Consider the following 16,734-nt stretch of genomic DNA (forward strand, 5'->3'; position numbering starts at 1 on the left):
TGGGAGATCATGACCTGAGACGAAATCAAGAGTTGGACACTTAACTGACTGAACCACCCAGGTGCCCCTTTTAATTTTAATTTTTAAAATGTTACTTATTTTGAGAGTGAGCAAGCACACATGCATGAACTGGGGAGCAGCAGAGAGAGAGGGAGAAAGGGAAAGCATACGTTATTTTTAAATGATAACAAGGATTCCACAGTGTGATTTAGCCTAAGCTCGGCAGCTCTCCAGGGCTGATCCTGGGCCAGGTGCCTGACCAGACCAGCCCTGCAAGACATTACATGATCAAGGACAAAATTAGACACGTACAAGGGATGGGCACTCCTACCAAAGGGCAGGTGTCTGGGCCCCATGTGGGAAGAGGCAAGGTAATTGGGGAAGGATAGTGCCCACCCAGGGACTACTCCATTTCCCATCCCTGAGGGGTTCTTCACCAATCAGAAGAGCGACTTCTTTAAACAACAGCTCCCCACCCCCTGGCCAGGAGCCACCAATGGCTTCCCAGAAAATGTTTCCAGGCAGGTGGTGAGCAAAGTCAGGAAGGAAAACAACTACCCCAGCGAGAATGGGAGACACAGGAGCTCTGCTCTGTGACCCTGAACTCTGGTACAGAATTCACCTGCTCTGCAAGGTAGGATCATTTCACTCTAAGCCAAGAACCTCGTGTGCTTCACTACATGCAGCTTTGCAGGCTAGTGCTCGCAAAGTGAGCCTCTGGTGTTTTGCCCACGCTCTGTGGGAGAGCACTTTAGTGATTACAGGTGCACCATGTGGCCACTTGTGGCAGTGTCTCTGTCCTCTGTCCTCTTCAAATGGAGGATATTTGCATCAAATAGGGATCATAAAATCAGAGACCTCCATGAGGCTCTGAGCCAATACCTACATCTGCAGATGAGCCTCCTAAACTGATCGGAAAGAACTGTGCTTTTCTGAGCAACATTCATTCTATATTTATTTTACTGATTATTAAAAAAATGTCCAGGTCTCTTTACAAAAATGCGAAATATAGGAATATATAAGGAAGACAGTAGTCCCACTGTTCATTACTCCTAACCTTTTGGTTTCTGGAGTTTTTCCCCATATAAATATATATAGGGGTTATTTATGAATATATACATTCTATACTGTTTTATTTCCTTAAAGTAAAATCTCAGAAGTGAAATAAATAGGTAAAAGGGATGGACACTTTTAAGACTCCTGCCAATTTACAGCTTCATCTGAAAGCCCTACAGGGAACAATTACATCTGTCTAGTAGCCTGTGAAAGTACTTATAAAAGTGTGTCATGTTTGATGAATACTTTTATCAGTAATAATAGGAGTAATAATCCTAAACCTCACTGCCTGGAAGTTCCTCCTGATATCTGCACTAAATCCCTTCTCCTGACTTAATTTCAAACCTGTTCCTGCTTGTCTTGTTCACAGTGAAAGAAAAAACAGCTGCTCCCTATTGTGCCCCTGACCAGCCTCCAGGAAGAAAACCAGTTGTCAAATCTCTCACCGCCCTCTCAGTGTCCCCCACCCCCCCATGCTGGCTACAGGGAGCCCGGTTTGTTTGCATTTCTTTGCTCAAGGCCAAATGTGACCCCCAGAGCTTTTCTCCTGTATGTGTTCTGCAGCCTTGATGTCCCAGACAGAGATCTCTGATGAAGGCTTGACCAGAGATGAGTATAGAGATTACCTCACTTACCCACAAGCAACCCACTCCTATTTATACACCCAAGACTCAACATGGCACCACACTGGAGTGCTGATTCATGGTTTACTGATTAAGTTGTATTTGGCCTTTACTGTAAATAAGTAAAAAGGTAAGAGTTTATATTGTCCATTTTGTAATCTCTTTGGGCTCTTCACCAAAAGAAAACCTCCCTTCTGTAAATGGATCCCAGATTTATCATGATCTTTACAGGAATATAGGTATGGAGAAGAAAGGACATTGATTTTAATGGTGTAGAAATCTAAAATGAGATGGTTATGGCCAATGTCTTGAAGTGATTATCCAGGAACCAGCCTTTGGCTTCTGATAGAATTTGCCTTTCTAATGATAAAATAAAACAGGGTATTTATCAGGCACTCACCATATACTAGGCACTGTGCTAAGCATTTTGCTTATGCTTAATTTTTCACAGTAACTCTGTAAGGTGGGTACTATGCCCCATTTTTACAGAGGAGAAAAATGAAGGATTGAACATACATGAGAAGGGATCTTTAAAACATAATACATAATTTAAAAAAAGCAGAACGAGAAATATAGTACATTACCATTTATAAAAGTAAAAGATGTGCATATAAAATAATCAACATTTTATAAGAGTATAAGTGAACAGAACACCAAACATGTTAGAGTGGTTATGTACAGAGAAGAGAACAGGACTGGGATATGGAGATAAAAAGAAATAAGTAGATAAGAGGGGCTTTGCCTACAGCAATACAGACAATATGCTACAGACTGAGCAGTACAATGCCTCAACACTGCATCTGAGGTCCAACTACAAGAACCAACAACCCCAAAACTTAAAGCAGGGAGTAATAAATGGCTCCAGGTTACAGATCCAGAGACCTGCACTCAACCCAGCTGTCTTGCACCTGTCCTCTGTGCAGCCTGGCTTAACTAGTCTGTGAATCTTCAGTTCTTGAAAAGGTATCTGCCACATAGCTAAATCTCTTTAGGTTTCAGCTTTTTGCCTTCAGCAATTACACAGTTTATACTTGATCTTGAGGAAGGGTGGATTTACAGTATTTCTTATATGCCAAGCTTCAGTGTGAGCTAAATAGCCAGTCATTTATGCATTTGTTCACCAAGTTTGTATCAAGTGTTTATTATGTTCCAGGCACTGGGCCAGGCAGAGGGCAGATATGAATGAGCCAGAGCTCTGGTCTCAATGAAATCCATGACTAAATCATTCTGTAACCACAGACACATCTTCCTCCTTCTGCTATCCCCTTTGTGGCCCCGCTGTCAGAGTGTAGATATGCAGCTCAAACCTGCACATGATTTTCCAAAGCACTAACTAGTACTCCTTAAGAAATTTGGATTTCCACAAAGAAATAGTACTATAATGGTGGATAACACTTATTTTCATTACTGGGAATTGATTTTTCTTCTAACTAATCTTTTAAAATGGATTGACCAACAAAAAAAAAACAGCAAATGTAACAACCACCCCAGTAGATGTGGTAAAATCTGCCTTGTTGACTCACATGGTAACTTCTCTTCCTGAGCCAGGAGGAGAATGTTTTAGAGACATATGAGGAAGGCAGTCATTCTATAAGGAAAGATTGTGTGGCACTGAGGCAGCCACAACCCCCTAGGAGTTCAGGCTTGGTGTACTTGGTGTACCAGCTGGAGTTGTTTGACTTACCTCAATAGTTTTACAGGTGTCCTCCAGCTGGCTGATTACTCCCTGGACTCGATCATTGCTTCCCACAAGGACAGCAATGCCATCACTGAGCTCAGACTAATGAAGAGAAAGGAGGGGTGCAAAGTTTTAGGAGTTTTCTAGTCAGCCCTGATTGTAGATAAATTGTAGTATTATCCTCATGGATTCCTAATCCAGTGTCCACTGAACCCCATAGGAGTAACAGGCTTATAAGGCCTGTGAACCTCCTGGTCTTGTAATAAAATTCTGTCTAGATGTGTATATAAATGTATTTGGGAAGAAGTTTCATAGTTTTCACCAAATTCTTTTTTTTTTTCAATATATGAAATTTATTGTCAAATTGGTTTCCATACAACACCCAGTGCTCATCCCAAAAGGTGCCCTCCTCAATACCCATCACCCACCCTCCCCTCCCTCCCACCCCCCATCAACCCTCAGTTTGTTCTCAGTTTTTAACAGTCTCTTATGCTTTGGCTCTCTCCCACTCTAACCTCTTTTTTTTTTTTTTCCTTCCCCTCCCCCATGGGTTTCTGTTAAGTTTCTCAAGATCCACATAAGAAGTTTTCACCAAATTCTTAATGGAGACTGAGATCTGACCTTGCTAATAACATCATAAACACTAAATTATAGATTATAGAGAATAGCATATTCAAGCTAAGTAATTATAAATATTGTTTATAAATTCAGTGGAGTCCGATATGTGACTTCAGAGACCCGAAATGAATTATTTTCCTAGTGTAGCTCAGGATCCATTTTACTAGGGAAATGAGAATAGTAAATATTCATTTATTCACTGACTCAATAGTAAATATTCATTTATTCACTGACTCAACTAATATGCACCTTCTATGTGCTAGGTGTGCAAATACATACGTACTAGACTAAGTTATTACAAACTTGAAACTCTAGCATTTGACTGGTTCTAAGGGGAGGGTTTTCAACTTGAAATTCCTCTCTGCTTTCCAAGACTGGCTATCAGGGAGCACTGAATGGGGACTTTGGAGACCTACCTGCTTGATTCAACTCTGCCTTTAACTTGTTTATGATGTTGGCCAAACATGTAATCAATGTGGACCCTAAATTTCTTGGATATAAAGTGGGAAGGTTGGACCAGAACAGTGGTTGTAAAACATTGTAAAGCTTCAGAACCCTTTCTTCAGAAAAAGGAAGCTAATGTGGAATCCCAGTAGATAAGAGTGAAGCTGCTCTATCCAAACAGGAGTGGGGTAGAAGTCCTGCCAGTCTGTCCTGTCCATCCCACTCGAGTTCCTAGGGCTCTGAGGGAAATCGTGTGAAACAAGTACCATTCAGTTCTAACATGCCATGACTTGAGGGGGATGGGTGGGTGTGGAAGGATAAGGGGAAATAAACCACAAATGGATTGAAAAATAAATAAATGTTACAGATGTCTTGCTAAATTCTGCTTTTTTGGCAGTTAGCACTCACTGGTCATGACTGGTATTGCCCAAAAGTTTGGCTTTCACATTTGATTCCAACTCTGACCCTCACAGTAAAATATCTACCAAATGTGGGACGTGTGATTCTTCATAGACAGGAGCTAGATATGGAGCTCCTCAAATTCTAGGTGTGGGGAGTGGCTGCATCTATTTAAGCACACAACTGCACGTTTATTTGCATCAAATGGGCAAGTTGCTACTTGCCATTGGATGAAACTGGGTTGGCAGGTTAGTGATAAGCTGGGGACATGCTGTGGTTGGTCAGGGTGAGGAGGCTGATGCCCTGGCGGGGGGTTGGGACATGTGCCAAACTGAGAGGAGTCCTTTTAGCAAGCGGCCTAGGTTGAAAGCCTAGGAAGCCAGTTTAACCTGGACTTGAAGGCTAATACAGTAGGAGTTGGGGGAGTAAAGGCCTGGGAAGGGTGCAGGAAACAGTAGCTTTTTTTAGTGAATGAAGAAAAATTCCTGTGACTGGCGTGAAAAGTTAATCCTTTTCTTATCTATAGTCTAAACTTCAAACAGCTCTGACCAGGTCCCAACACATTGCTTGTCTTCAGCAACCTCCCAGATGCACAAATAACAAGCGACCCTTGCCCTCTGCACACCTTCCTGAGCCTCGGCACCCCTTCCCTCGCTAGCAGTCCCCTTACTCTCTTGAGGATCTAGTGTGTGGCCATGTTTGCACCAGCACTACACCACTCCACGCTCTGAGCCGCCAGGCCTCAGGGCTACGTGGCTTGGGCAGTCCCCTTCAGCAAAGAGAGCCAATCACACAGAAATTCGGAAGGGGCTGGAGAAGAGGAAGAGAGGCTCTGTTACCTTCTGCCTCTGGAACACGTGAGTTAGGGGAGCCACCTGGCAATCCTTGTGTGCCCCAAAGACCTTGCACAGAGAGCAGGTGGGCACTTCACAGTTCAGACAGTAGATGTTGATGCGTTCCTCTTCGTGCTCCTCACACATGGGCTGGTCAGACTTCTTTTCTGGTCTGGGAGGAGGTGGGCAGATAAATGTGTCAGCTCCCATTGCAGCAAAGCAGAGTTGGTGGGGGGTGGGGGGGGGTGGGATTAGTATTGCTATTCCAGAAAACTTCCAAGGTCCTGTTCTTGTCCTCGGAAACCTCCAAATTCAGTTGCCCTTTGGGCTTAGCAGTGGTGTGCTGATAGATATCTAACGACCAGCCTGGAGTAGGGGATAGGACATGGACACTCTGATCTGTAGTGTTTGACAATTTCTGTGGTGAGGGTTCCCATCATGGCTGATTTAAACTTATTGACGGTTTAAAACACAGCTAGTAAAATTCCTGAAAATTGTTAGGAGTGTGCTCCAGCACTGTCTGCACACACTTACAAGTCTCTTGAGATACTTCCCAATTATGGGTAAAGAAGGAGTGTTTGCTGATAAGCTAAATCTCAAGTTTACGTTGGCTTTGCAGAAGCACTAGGTCCCAACTCTACAACCTCCAGCAAACACTTCTCCCACCAAAAGGAAGATAGAGGTGGGCTGGAGGAGTCCAAATCTCTGATTATTAGTCTAGGCACTGATGGAAATAGCTCTGTGTAAGAAGGAACATGTCCGTGTGTGCTTCATTAATTTGTTTGGGTCTCTTCCTGCCATTAAGAACATTAAATGTAAATAATTTCCCGATTGAGGACTTGGCAGGGACTAAGAGTGGGTATTGTGTGCTCAGTGACTGTGAACAGTACTTTAAGCAATAAGAAAAATGCAAAATGCTGTTCTGGGACATGGTGGTAACCTTGGAAGTAAGGACCTCACAGATAATCCCCAGGTTTTAGTTTTCCCAGTAGTTCAGCATCAGCCAAACTTTTCGGAACTGCAACAGGTAATAATGGAGCATTGGGTTTGTATGTGTTAGTGAGACGATGACCAAGCGATGAGGAATTGAAAGCATGAAAGGGGAGTGACAAGTCATTACTATTTAAGAATAACTTGCTGTGGAATCACCTGGAACGGCTCAAGTTCACAGCGTGTGGTGGGGCCCTGTATATTCTCCTAATGATCAGTGTGATTTATGTGTGATGATCAAGATCAAAATTATGTCAAATTGTAGTGCTCTAGGCCCCCTCTGGAGAACATGGTGAGAGATGTGGGTGTAGTCTGCCTCGCAAAAACCTGGAATTCTTATACATCCTATCTAAGACCAAGGTTGTTAATAGTTTTCAGAGGTATCTGAAAAATGTAAATACAAATCCAAAACCTTTCTTCATATTCCCAAACACATATTTATAAGCATCGTTATTTAAAAGATTGGGACTGGGGCGCCTGGGTGGCGCAGTCAGTTAAGCGTCCGACTTCAGCCAGGTCACGATCTCTCGGTCTGTGAGTTCGAGCCCCGCATCAGGCTCTGGGCTGATGGCTCAGAGCCTGGAGCCTGTTTCCGATTCTGTGTCTCCCTCTCTCTCTGCCCCTCCCCCGTTCATGCTCTGTCTCTCTCTGTCCCAAAAATAAATAAACGTTGAAAAAAAAAAAAAAGATTGGGACTGAATTTTTCTGTTGTTACCAAGATCCACTTTTTAAAAAACCGCAGGTATTTATGGGCTGTGAAATTGGTTATTATGGGCCATGAAATCAATTTAGAGGTCATGACCAGCATTGTTAAAAATCAAACTAAAATAGACAGTAAATACATGGGCTACACCTAGTAAGAATAAGTAATGATACCTGAAACTTTTATTTCTGGTGTACATAGATGCATGTGTATGTTTTACATGCATATGTATGTACATGTATCTAAGTGCACTGGAAACAAAAAGTATATATTTCATGTCTATATATCTATATCCATCCATGTATGTAATGGTCATTGGATCACAATGTAAAATGTACTTCTAGTGTGAGACATGAATAAAATGGTTTGTAAACCATTGATACTGATGTGTGGTACCACATACCTGCAGCCCCAGAACTCAGAGAAAGGCAGAAAATATACTGATTTATATCTATAAATCACTAGGTAGGAGTCAAGTCAAGGAGACCGGGCTGTGGGGGTAAGACCTGGGTCTGGTGAGGAAATTGTATGGGCTTCCAGCTTTGAGATTTTTGTGAAAAGAATTTTCACCTGGTCTCGTAACAATATGGTTTCCATGAAATCTGTGGCTTCCTAACTTGAAATTCTGCCATATCCTTGGAAGTCAATTGAGGAAAGTGAACTCTGCAACCAAGAAATGTATCTTCCTTCCCAGGTCTATCTGTTTCCTCCACAAATATGTGAGTTCCATGAGGGCAGGTTTGTCTTGTTTTTTTTTTTTGCTGGATCCCTGGTGCCCAAAACAGAACAATGCCTTGCATAGAGTGGTACTCAGTAAATATTTGTTGAATGAATGAGAAATGAAAGAGACTTTGCCAGATTAATGGACAGTATTCCTTGTGCTCTAATTCATCTGGGGAAAGCATGTGAAATATGGGGGAAAACCAGGGTCACTTGGCACTCATGAGTGGCAAAGAAACCAGACAACATTCTGAAGACTCCATTTATAAATGACAAAGCCCTTTGGAGGTTCTCTAGAGACTAGAAGTGGTTTGCTCTTCGCTTGTTCAAAGGCTTCTCCACCTCCTATACCTTCTGTCCCATATATCTCCACCTCATAATAATAAATGTCAAGCATGTATCTGGAGTATGTGTCCTGGAAAATGGCACAGGTGATGCCTCTGTGGCTCACTTCCCTGAAGCATTTCCTGAGGGCAGCTTGCATCCAAGTGCTGTTCTGATGTCAGTAGCTGGACCAGAGCTCAGGTCTGTGAGTACATATATGTATGTATACAATATATATATGTGTATATATATATACAGTACGCGCAAACACTTTGGAAATGTGGCAACAGCCATAAGGCTGTATGCTTAGTTTTTGGTTGTGATTATTTTTCCATAATGCAATACAGACTGAGAACGATGTCCCATATTCCTTATTAGGTTTTTCTTGTTTAGGTGGTTACACAGGCCCAGAGTCGTCCCCACTTAAAAGCGAGTGTATAATAGAGACCTTTAGACAACTTAAAACATATAACAGACTTGGGTCAAACAGGCATGTAGAATAAAGATGTAAATGCAGTTTCATGAGGTGAGGGTAGCTGAGCTCACAGTTGTGGCTCAGAACTCAGCTTCAGATGCTGGCAGTGGCCCCTAGCCACTCAGTGCTGCCTAGTCTCCAGGAGTCTGTAGCCTGCTGTCTCTGGTCTCAGGTTCCTGGAACCATCCTGGTGAATCCTGAAGGGTTGGCATCTGGTCTTGGTGAGGCATTACAGGTGGTACCTTTGAAGTCAAACTTATCTCAAAGCTTAATTCCAGCTGAGCTTCTCCATGTGGTGGTTGTGTGACCTCAGGCAAGTTACTTAACCTCTTTGAGGCTCAGCTTTTATTCATATCTGAAAATTGGCCTGAGGGTCTTCTAATTAAATACAGCAGAATGAACATGTGCCTTTTTTATTTGTGTTTCCTATGGAAATCCCACTAAAATGAGAGTAGGGAAATTTTAAAAATCGCATTCTAATATAAGTCAAGAAGGACAAAAAATGAGCAACATGACAGCAGATAAGGGATGTCAACCACATGTGGGAAATTGAGAACTTCTGGATGAAAGGAAGTGACTCTTCTTTCTGCTAAGCGCCTGCGGGGGAGAAGGCTGAGAGGAGCAAGCTGACTTGAGCTGAGGGACCCCAGAAAGGCTCTGCAACTGCGGCAGCCAGGTATTTCGAAGGCAGGAGTGTGGGGGGAGGCTAAAAAGCGGGGCACTTTTTTGCATATTTCGGAAGATTGCTTGAGGATGTGGTCCATATAAAACAGTAGAAAAAACCAACAAAGAGACGTAGGCTCTAGGAAATAAGGATTCAACCCAGGGAAGAGGAAAAGTAGGTGAAGCCCAACGACGTGAGGGCACTGTCCTGACTTTCTGCAGTGAAAAGTCCATAGAGAATGTCTAAATTGAAAAATCAGAAATAGGAGTACACAGATCTGTAATATACAGATGTCACCGGGGGATAAAGAACAGAAAAACAGCTAAAACAATTAAAAGTGGTTGGCTCTGGGGAGTGAGACTTGGGGGTGGAGAGTGGGGTGGGAGTGTGGGCCTCATTAGAGGTGTCCTAGTACTATTTGAATGTTTAAATTATGTATATGAGTTAGTTTGGGTAGAATATTCAAAGTTTTTAATAAGGTAATGATAATAATCACAATCTCACAGGATTGTTGTGCAGATTAAAGAATTACATGTGATTCATGTGTAAAGCACCCTGAACAGTGGTTGGCACATATTAGTTTTACTTATTATAAAGTTAATTATGATTTTTGTGATTACTGTTAATGAAATAAATTCCTTCTCGTGTCCACCTCTCCAAACTGTGGCTAGTTCAGCACCAGGCAGTTATTCGAGATAAGGCCAGGTTTTGTTGAGACCTACAATGTCTGGTCTTTCTGTGGGAGGTCAGAGTTGACCAGCCCCTCTCCTTTCTGCCCCCACACCAATGACTGTGAGCCAGAGATGGGTGCCTCTCACTCTGAATATCCAAGGTTATTCTAAGGTTGCCTAATGTTCTCTGAGGCGCAGGGTTCTGGGCTGGCAAGGCTGACAGCCTCCAGGGAACACCTGGGTGTATGCCCAAACATGTACCTGGGCCCTCTGTGCAACTTGTGATTTTACTACCAAGTAAAAATGTCCCAAGGTGAGTCTCAAGTTCAAGAAATAACAGTGTAAGAAGAACTTGATAATCAGAAAAACATCACTGGTCCACCCAGCTATAAGCTTCATTGTTGGAAATTTGGTTCATTACCTTTATACCGTTTGTGCACCTGGGCACTTTTTTGGCAGATGCACATGTAGACTTTATAGTTAAAGTAAGGACATGTCTTTTGGTTTTGCTAATGCTACAGGTTTTAACATCTTTCTTCTCTGGATTTCATAACATTGTTATTATTTCCCATGTTTCAAGCTCTCACTGTAGCAAGTAGCAAAAGGAAATTATTGCAATAAATAGAACATGTAAGAAGCTTTTTGGTGTTGCTTAATTAGCTGGCACTTATGAAGCAACTATTCTATGCAAGACACTGTACTAGGCACTAAATCAGTTCTTATATCAACACCCTTAATAATTGGTTGGTTATTAGTTGACTTTTTTTTTAAGAGACAATGTGTGTATTCGCATTTTAAAGTAATGTAAAACAATGAAATCAGATCTGTGAAGCAACAGCAGCAACAACAGTATTTTCCTTCTTCTGCAGACACTTTGGAAGCAAAGGAAATAGCTGACTCTGTATCTCTGTAATATGTCATCGGTAATTACTCTTCTTCCCCCACTTCCATCTAGATCCTGGCACTATCTAATTTAGTTTGAATCTTAAGCAGAAACTAATAGCCATAATGATTATAATAATTATATGTTAGATTTATGGAACAGCTTTCCTTCTAAGAGTGCTAGGCTCTTAAAGCCCTGCAGATGTTCCATAAATACATGTCTCCTAATAAGAATCACAATGAGTTCATTTCCAGATGGTCTCAATATTGCTATCAAGCTTTGTGGACTGGACTGACCTGTGTACAATTGAAAAAGGGCTCTTCATACCATGCCTTCTAGGAATGAACTACTACGGTGTTGTCTCTAGGAAAGGAACTCTATAGCCAATGTGATTAGATGAGGAAGAAGCCTTTTTTTTTTTTTTTTTTTTTTTTTTTAATGAATGGATGCATATACTGAGTATCAATCCAACAGGTGAATGCTGAGAGTATGCAGCAAATACAATCTAGAGAGTAGAGAAACATAACCCAAATGCCATCTTCTTCCCCCACCCACCCATGTCACTAAACTTTAAGTTGCTGAAGGGCAGGACTATGCATTGCTTTGTAACTTCCCAGAGTCCATACAATGATTAACTATGTTAGAGAAATTTGTTTTTTATTATGATCATCTAGACAATTTTAAGGTGAGACTGTTGTCTAAACTAGGAACCGGACTATTTTGGAAAATGCCATTTCTGTTAGTTCTCCTTAAAGTTTTGTACTGTGAATTTTCTGCTATGTAGAATTGGGAGCTACGAAGGACCTGTGAAGTGCAGAAATGTCTACAATATGTGTAACACAGGGCTGAGAGGGGTAGGCCGCATTATGCCTCTCTCAGTATTACTGAACAGATTAGTGTTAATGAATTACTTCATTCTTAAATTGATGCAAAGTCTTGGGCACCAGCTCCCTTCTCTTTCCATGAGTGATTCTCACACTGGTAAGGACTCACTTGGAAAAACATTTTCCTGTAAGACAATGTCTGTGATTGGCAAATGAGCATTGGACAGATTGATCTGTTAGAACAAACAAACAAATACACAAAACCAAGCTTCAGATGGGTGTGACACATGAAGGGACAGTACCTGGTCGACTCCTGCTTATAGATGTCAATGATATTTTCCACCAGCAGGTTCCTCTGAAGGCCATATATCCCATGTCTGTCCAGAACCACTTCGTGTCTACAGGATGGGCAGCGAAACCGGCCCCCTGATGCCACAGTGGTGCCTCCTCTTGTGGGCAAATACGGGTTAGAGGCCTGTTCTTGCCAAGCAAGAAAAGAGGAATTAAGTAATGCCACAGGTAGCTTTTCTGAGACTTCTTTTCACTCTCTGTTACTACAAACAAGATCAACTTCTACTTTAAGCTGGCCATAAGATAATCCCTTAGGGCTTTAGCAGCAAGTGGTCCTAAAATACAGGCCCAGCACTTTATCCACAGTCAACCGCCATGTACCATTTTCAGCATGAGGCACTTTTCCATCCAACATTTTTATTACCAAAAGCTCTAGCCAGAAACTCTAACATTAATGTCTTAGGAAGCAATTCATTTACAATTTTGAAGCAGATTCAATGTTTTGAAGGTTTTGGTTTTTTTTTGGTTTTTTTTTTTTTTAAACAAATAGGATTCTTAGTATTTAAGTTAAAACTAGATTTGGGAGTAAGGAGGAGTAAGGAGGAGGCAGACAGCAAAGCACAAAGCAAATCATTTAAAAAAATGGTTTTCTTAAAAACGAATGTAGCCTTATAAAGTTTTCTGAAAGAATTCACCTACAAGTTAAGGACTTGATTCCAAGAAGAGAGAATCTTTTTTACCCCCTAAATTCCAAACAAACCTACCTGGAAAATATCACTGGCACATTTCCTACACAGGTTATGCTGACAGGGGAGAATGACCACGGGTTTCGTGAACATCTCTAAGCAGATAGGACAGATGAGTTGCTTCTCCAAGTTATCCATGGTCTGCTGCTCTTTGGAAAAAGACTTATAATTCAAAGATGCGCTCATCTCCTGGCCGTCCCCGTGTGCACTGCCAGGGAAAGTGCTCCGAATGGTTTCTGCAAGTGTTTCCTGGAAATAATTCCAAGGATTGGGTGATCAAGTGTCCTTTACGGTTTTTTCGATGGAAGACATTGTTTCAGGCCCAGGTTCAGAGGGGGTGCCTGAGCTGTTTTTAGCAGCAGGGGGGGTCACGTGACAGTGGGCTGACTTGTCCATATAAGCCAGTGACAGGAAGATGGATTCTGACAGGTGACAGAGAACAGGAGCCAACATTCCTGCCCCAGGGAGTGAAGAGAGTGAGTGGGAAGAAGGATTACAAACCCCATTTAGACAGAGTTGTGAGGAGAGGGATGTTGAAGCTGACAGTTGTCAACAACAAATGCAAATATGCATGCCTAGTCACTGAGCCATGCCCTCTGTGAGCACTCAATAAGAACGTGGTGACGGGTTTCTCCAGGACTGGGGAGAATGCAGCCCAAGAGTCTAACTGTATAACGAATGCATTTCTGTCTGGAGAATTGAGGAAGCAGGTCACCAAAAGTAGTGTGATCATACCATCTTACATGAAAACAAACAAAACATGTCTCAAAAATCATTTTCCTGACTTCACAAGGGCAATCAACTAAAACGATTTGCTTCACTTTAAATTTTTCATCTTTGCAAGAATGGCGGTTTGGGAAAAATTCAAATTTAAAAACTGATTTCAATCCTTTTCACCATAAAAGTATCTACGAAAAAAAAATCCAAACACCAGTTGATGATCCCATGTTTTTATAAGTTGTGAATAAAATTCTAGTAAATTCATTTTTCTTCCACACTGCTCTTCCTCCTCCCTAACTCCCTCATCATCCTGTATCCCTACAGTCACCTTCCCTCTCACACACACCAAAAACACAAAGAAAATTTGGCAATCTTTTAAAATATAAAGTTAGTTTGCAACAATAATCAGTAATGAGGTAGTAATGGCATGTAGGATAACAGACCCATTGTTTCATTTTTCCATAAAGCAAGGAACAGATATCAGTGCTGTTGCCAACCGAAGTGAAAATGGAGTCCTGCTTCCATACCCGGGTTTCATCTGGTCTGAAATACCTATTACAACTCTTTGCATTTGCCCCCTCCTCTTCCAAGTTGATTTTTTAAAATGATAGTTTCCCTAGTCATTTCTGATATTCTTGGTCTGCTCTTGAGTCACAAATAACAATTTTGATATTTGCCAGAATTTTGTGAAACTGTTTCATCAATATAGAGTTATTTAAAAATTAAAAAATCAGATCAAAAATGAAATAGTATCTGTTTATATGTGATTTACTTGCAGGTTTATTTCTCCTTGATTTAAAAATATTCAAACATTGAGCACATCTTGTCAAAATATCCCCAGTGTGCACTTAATTACCAGTAAACAGTAGGCCAGTGTGACTGGTTATGTATGGTCTTATTGCTGTGTGCACTGAAAGCTTATTGAGAATCTAATAAACTCTATTAGTTAGCAATAAGTTACATGTGTTCGTAAACATTTCAAGGATCTTAGGAGAATTTTGTTATTCCTTTCAATATCTATTGAGTAAAGAAGGGAATTGGGTGACATTTTTTTATTGAGTTAATTCAGTTCACCTAGCCCAGGCAGTTAACAGTATTTATCATCACATGGGCTATGGAGGTTATTTTCTAGGAAAGATAAAGTTTCTACTGTAAAAGACTCATCAGTCTAAGAAAAAAACAAACAAACTAATAGTGTACAATGAGCCACGCCCATCCTTATTAGAGGAATTCATTCTTTCAAAAAATATTCATTGAGTGTCTATTGTGTATCCCCATTGTGTTCAGCTCTGTGGATTGAAAGACAAACAAGACACAGGTTACTGTCCTCAAGGAGCTCAGTCTAACAGCAGAAATAAGACATGCATGTACAGAACCACAGTACAAAACAAAATGTGATAAAGAGCCACAAAATTTCAGAGTTGGATTCATCAGGAGGGCTTCATGGGTGGATGGTATCTGAATGATCCACTGAGAACTTGGACAAATGGATGTGTAGTTATGTGGGGCATAGTTGGGGCTTTCTAATAAAAGGCACAGAAGCAAAGACAGTGAGGCACAGGAGTGTGGGGAATGCTCAGAGCGTAGGGTGCTTTGGGCTGGAGTGCAGAGCATGCTGCTGGCACATGAGCAGGTCACAAATACTGGGCTAAAGAGTTTTTAACACTTAATAAATTAGTCAACAGGAAGTTGTTGAAAGTTTCTCACAGAAACATTTCTGTGAGAGCTGTGCATTGGTTAGATTAGTATCACAGTGGTGGCTAGAATACTGAAGGTGACCTAGATAAAGACCAGATGGGAGATTGTTGCAATGCCTAGGTGAGAGGTCATGATGCCCTGGCACTGGGCGATAGCTGTGGGGAAGAAAAAGAGGAAAGGGACTCTGAGGCTATGAAATTAGAATCCACAGAGGTGACTCAGATGGTCTGAGTATGAGCAACCACCAGTGATGCAGTGAGAGGTGCACAGTGAGTCAGGAGACAGGCCTTCTATCCAGTTTCTATGTCTACCTTGCTTTGTCATCTTGGGAAACTGACCTCACCTAGCTGGATTTCTGTTTAATCTGTAAGTGAGTGGTGTTCATAACCTAGGCTTAACAGTATTTTTAGGGGAAAAGAAAGAAAAACCCTTGAAATATTAATTTTGACATTGAGAATCCCCAATTCAATTATGTGATGCTAAGTTGATCCTATCCTCTCCTCTGTTTTTCTGTTTCCTACTTTCTGCCTTGTACTTTTTCTTAGAACTGCCACTAGGAGACTACCCAGGAAACTAGCAAGAATCTCATAGGAATAAGAGTCAAATCAAGTCGACTATATGCCCAAATTATCGCCTTTCCCTCTTTATCTTCTTTTTTCCATTCTTTGTTCCTCCCCAATCTCAGAGACCAGGAGTCCATGAGGTGGGCATGTGAATTAAGAGTGGGACATAGGAGTAGCATTCTGTTCTAAAGAAGAACCAGAAAATTTTAGTCTGCTCCCAAATCATTCACAAATTTCCCTGAATGATTCTGAAAATTCTGAAGCTGAATGAGATTTGAAGCTAACTTCAAGGCTCTGGGACTTCCACAGACGTGAAAGCCGGCTTAGTTTCCCGAAGTTGTCTTTACTGTGTAGGAGTGATGTACAACTTTCCCTGCTTCTCGTACCCCAACCCGCCACAATTAGGACAGGGGGTTAAAACCAGTTGGGGCAATTTTACATGGGGGATTGGTTTAGTTGGAAGCCCCAATCACTCCTCATTCCTGAGTCCCACCAAACTAGGGCAGGGGTATGTTTACACACATTGAGGAGATGAAGCAAAACCACCATTGCTGTCACCTCCTGGAGGACCAGCAGTTTCCCAATCCCCCCGATAAGTCAGAGGAAGTAAGATGGGTCCCTAAGAACCTGACTATATGCCCAACAGCAGACTTGGCATTAAGGCATGATAACAAAAAGAGAAGACTTTTGACTTTTTTCAACCTCTAGCTACCAGGCTAAATGGACCCAGACTTCAGAGGACAGAGCATAGGAGTGAAATGTGGATTTCAGTGTGTTGCTCATCTCAGGAGGGAAGAAAAGGGAGTTCTAA

At 41.6% G+C, this 16,734-nt stretch overlaps 1 protein-coding gene across 9 annotated transcripts in view; it reads right to left on the reverse strand.

Annotated features, from left to right (window-relative positions):
* The window catches only part of TRIM55 (tripartite motif containing 55), a 44,409-nt gene extending 31,108 nt beyond the window's left edge, over positions 1–13,301 (reverse strand). For 5 of the 9 annotated variants that reach the window (XM_045455055.1, XM_045455049.1, XM_045455053.1 and 2 more), the window contains exons 1-4: positions 12,961–13,300; positions 12,208–12,380; positions 5,658–5,823; positions 3,364–3,459 (exon numbers count right to left, since the gene is read on the reverse strand). In XM_045455055.1, the coding sequence (XP_045311011.1) occupies positions 3,364–3,459; positions 5,658–5,823; positions 12,208–12,380; positions 12,961–13,128 (603 nt within the window). In that variant the 5' untranslated portion in view covers positions 13,129–13,300. Of the gene's footprint in view, positions 1–3,363; positions 3,460–5,657; positions 5,824–12,207; positions 12,386–12,960 lie in introns of all 9 variants that reach the window. The other 4 variants (XM_045455050.1, XM_045455048.1, XM_045455054.1 and 1 more) reach the window with 3 other exon arrangements.
* Positions 13,302–16,734: the final 3,433 nt, after the last annotated feature.

Source organism: Leopardus geoffroyi, chromosome C3, assembly GCF_018350155.1.
Source record: "Leopardus geoffroyi isolate Oge1 chromosome C3, O.geoffroyi_Oge1_pat1.0, whole genome shotgun sequence".
Lineage (NCBI taxonomy): Eukaryota > Metazoa > Chordata > Mammalia > Carnivora > Felidae > Leopardus > Leopardus geoffroyi.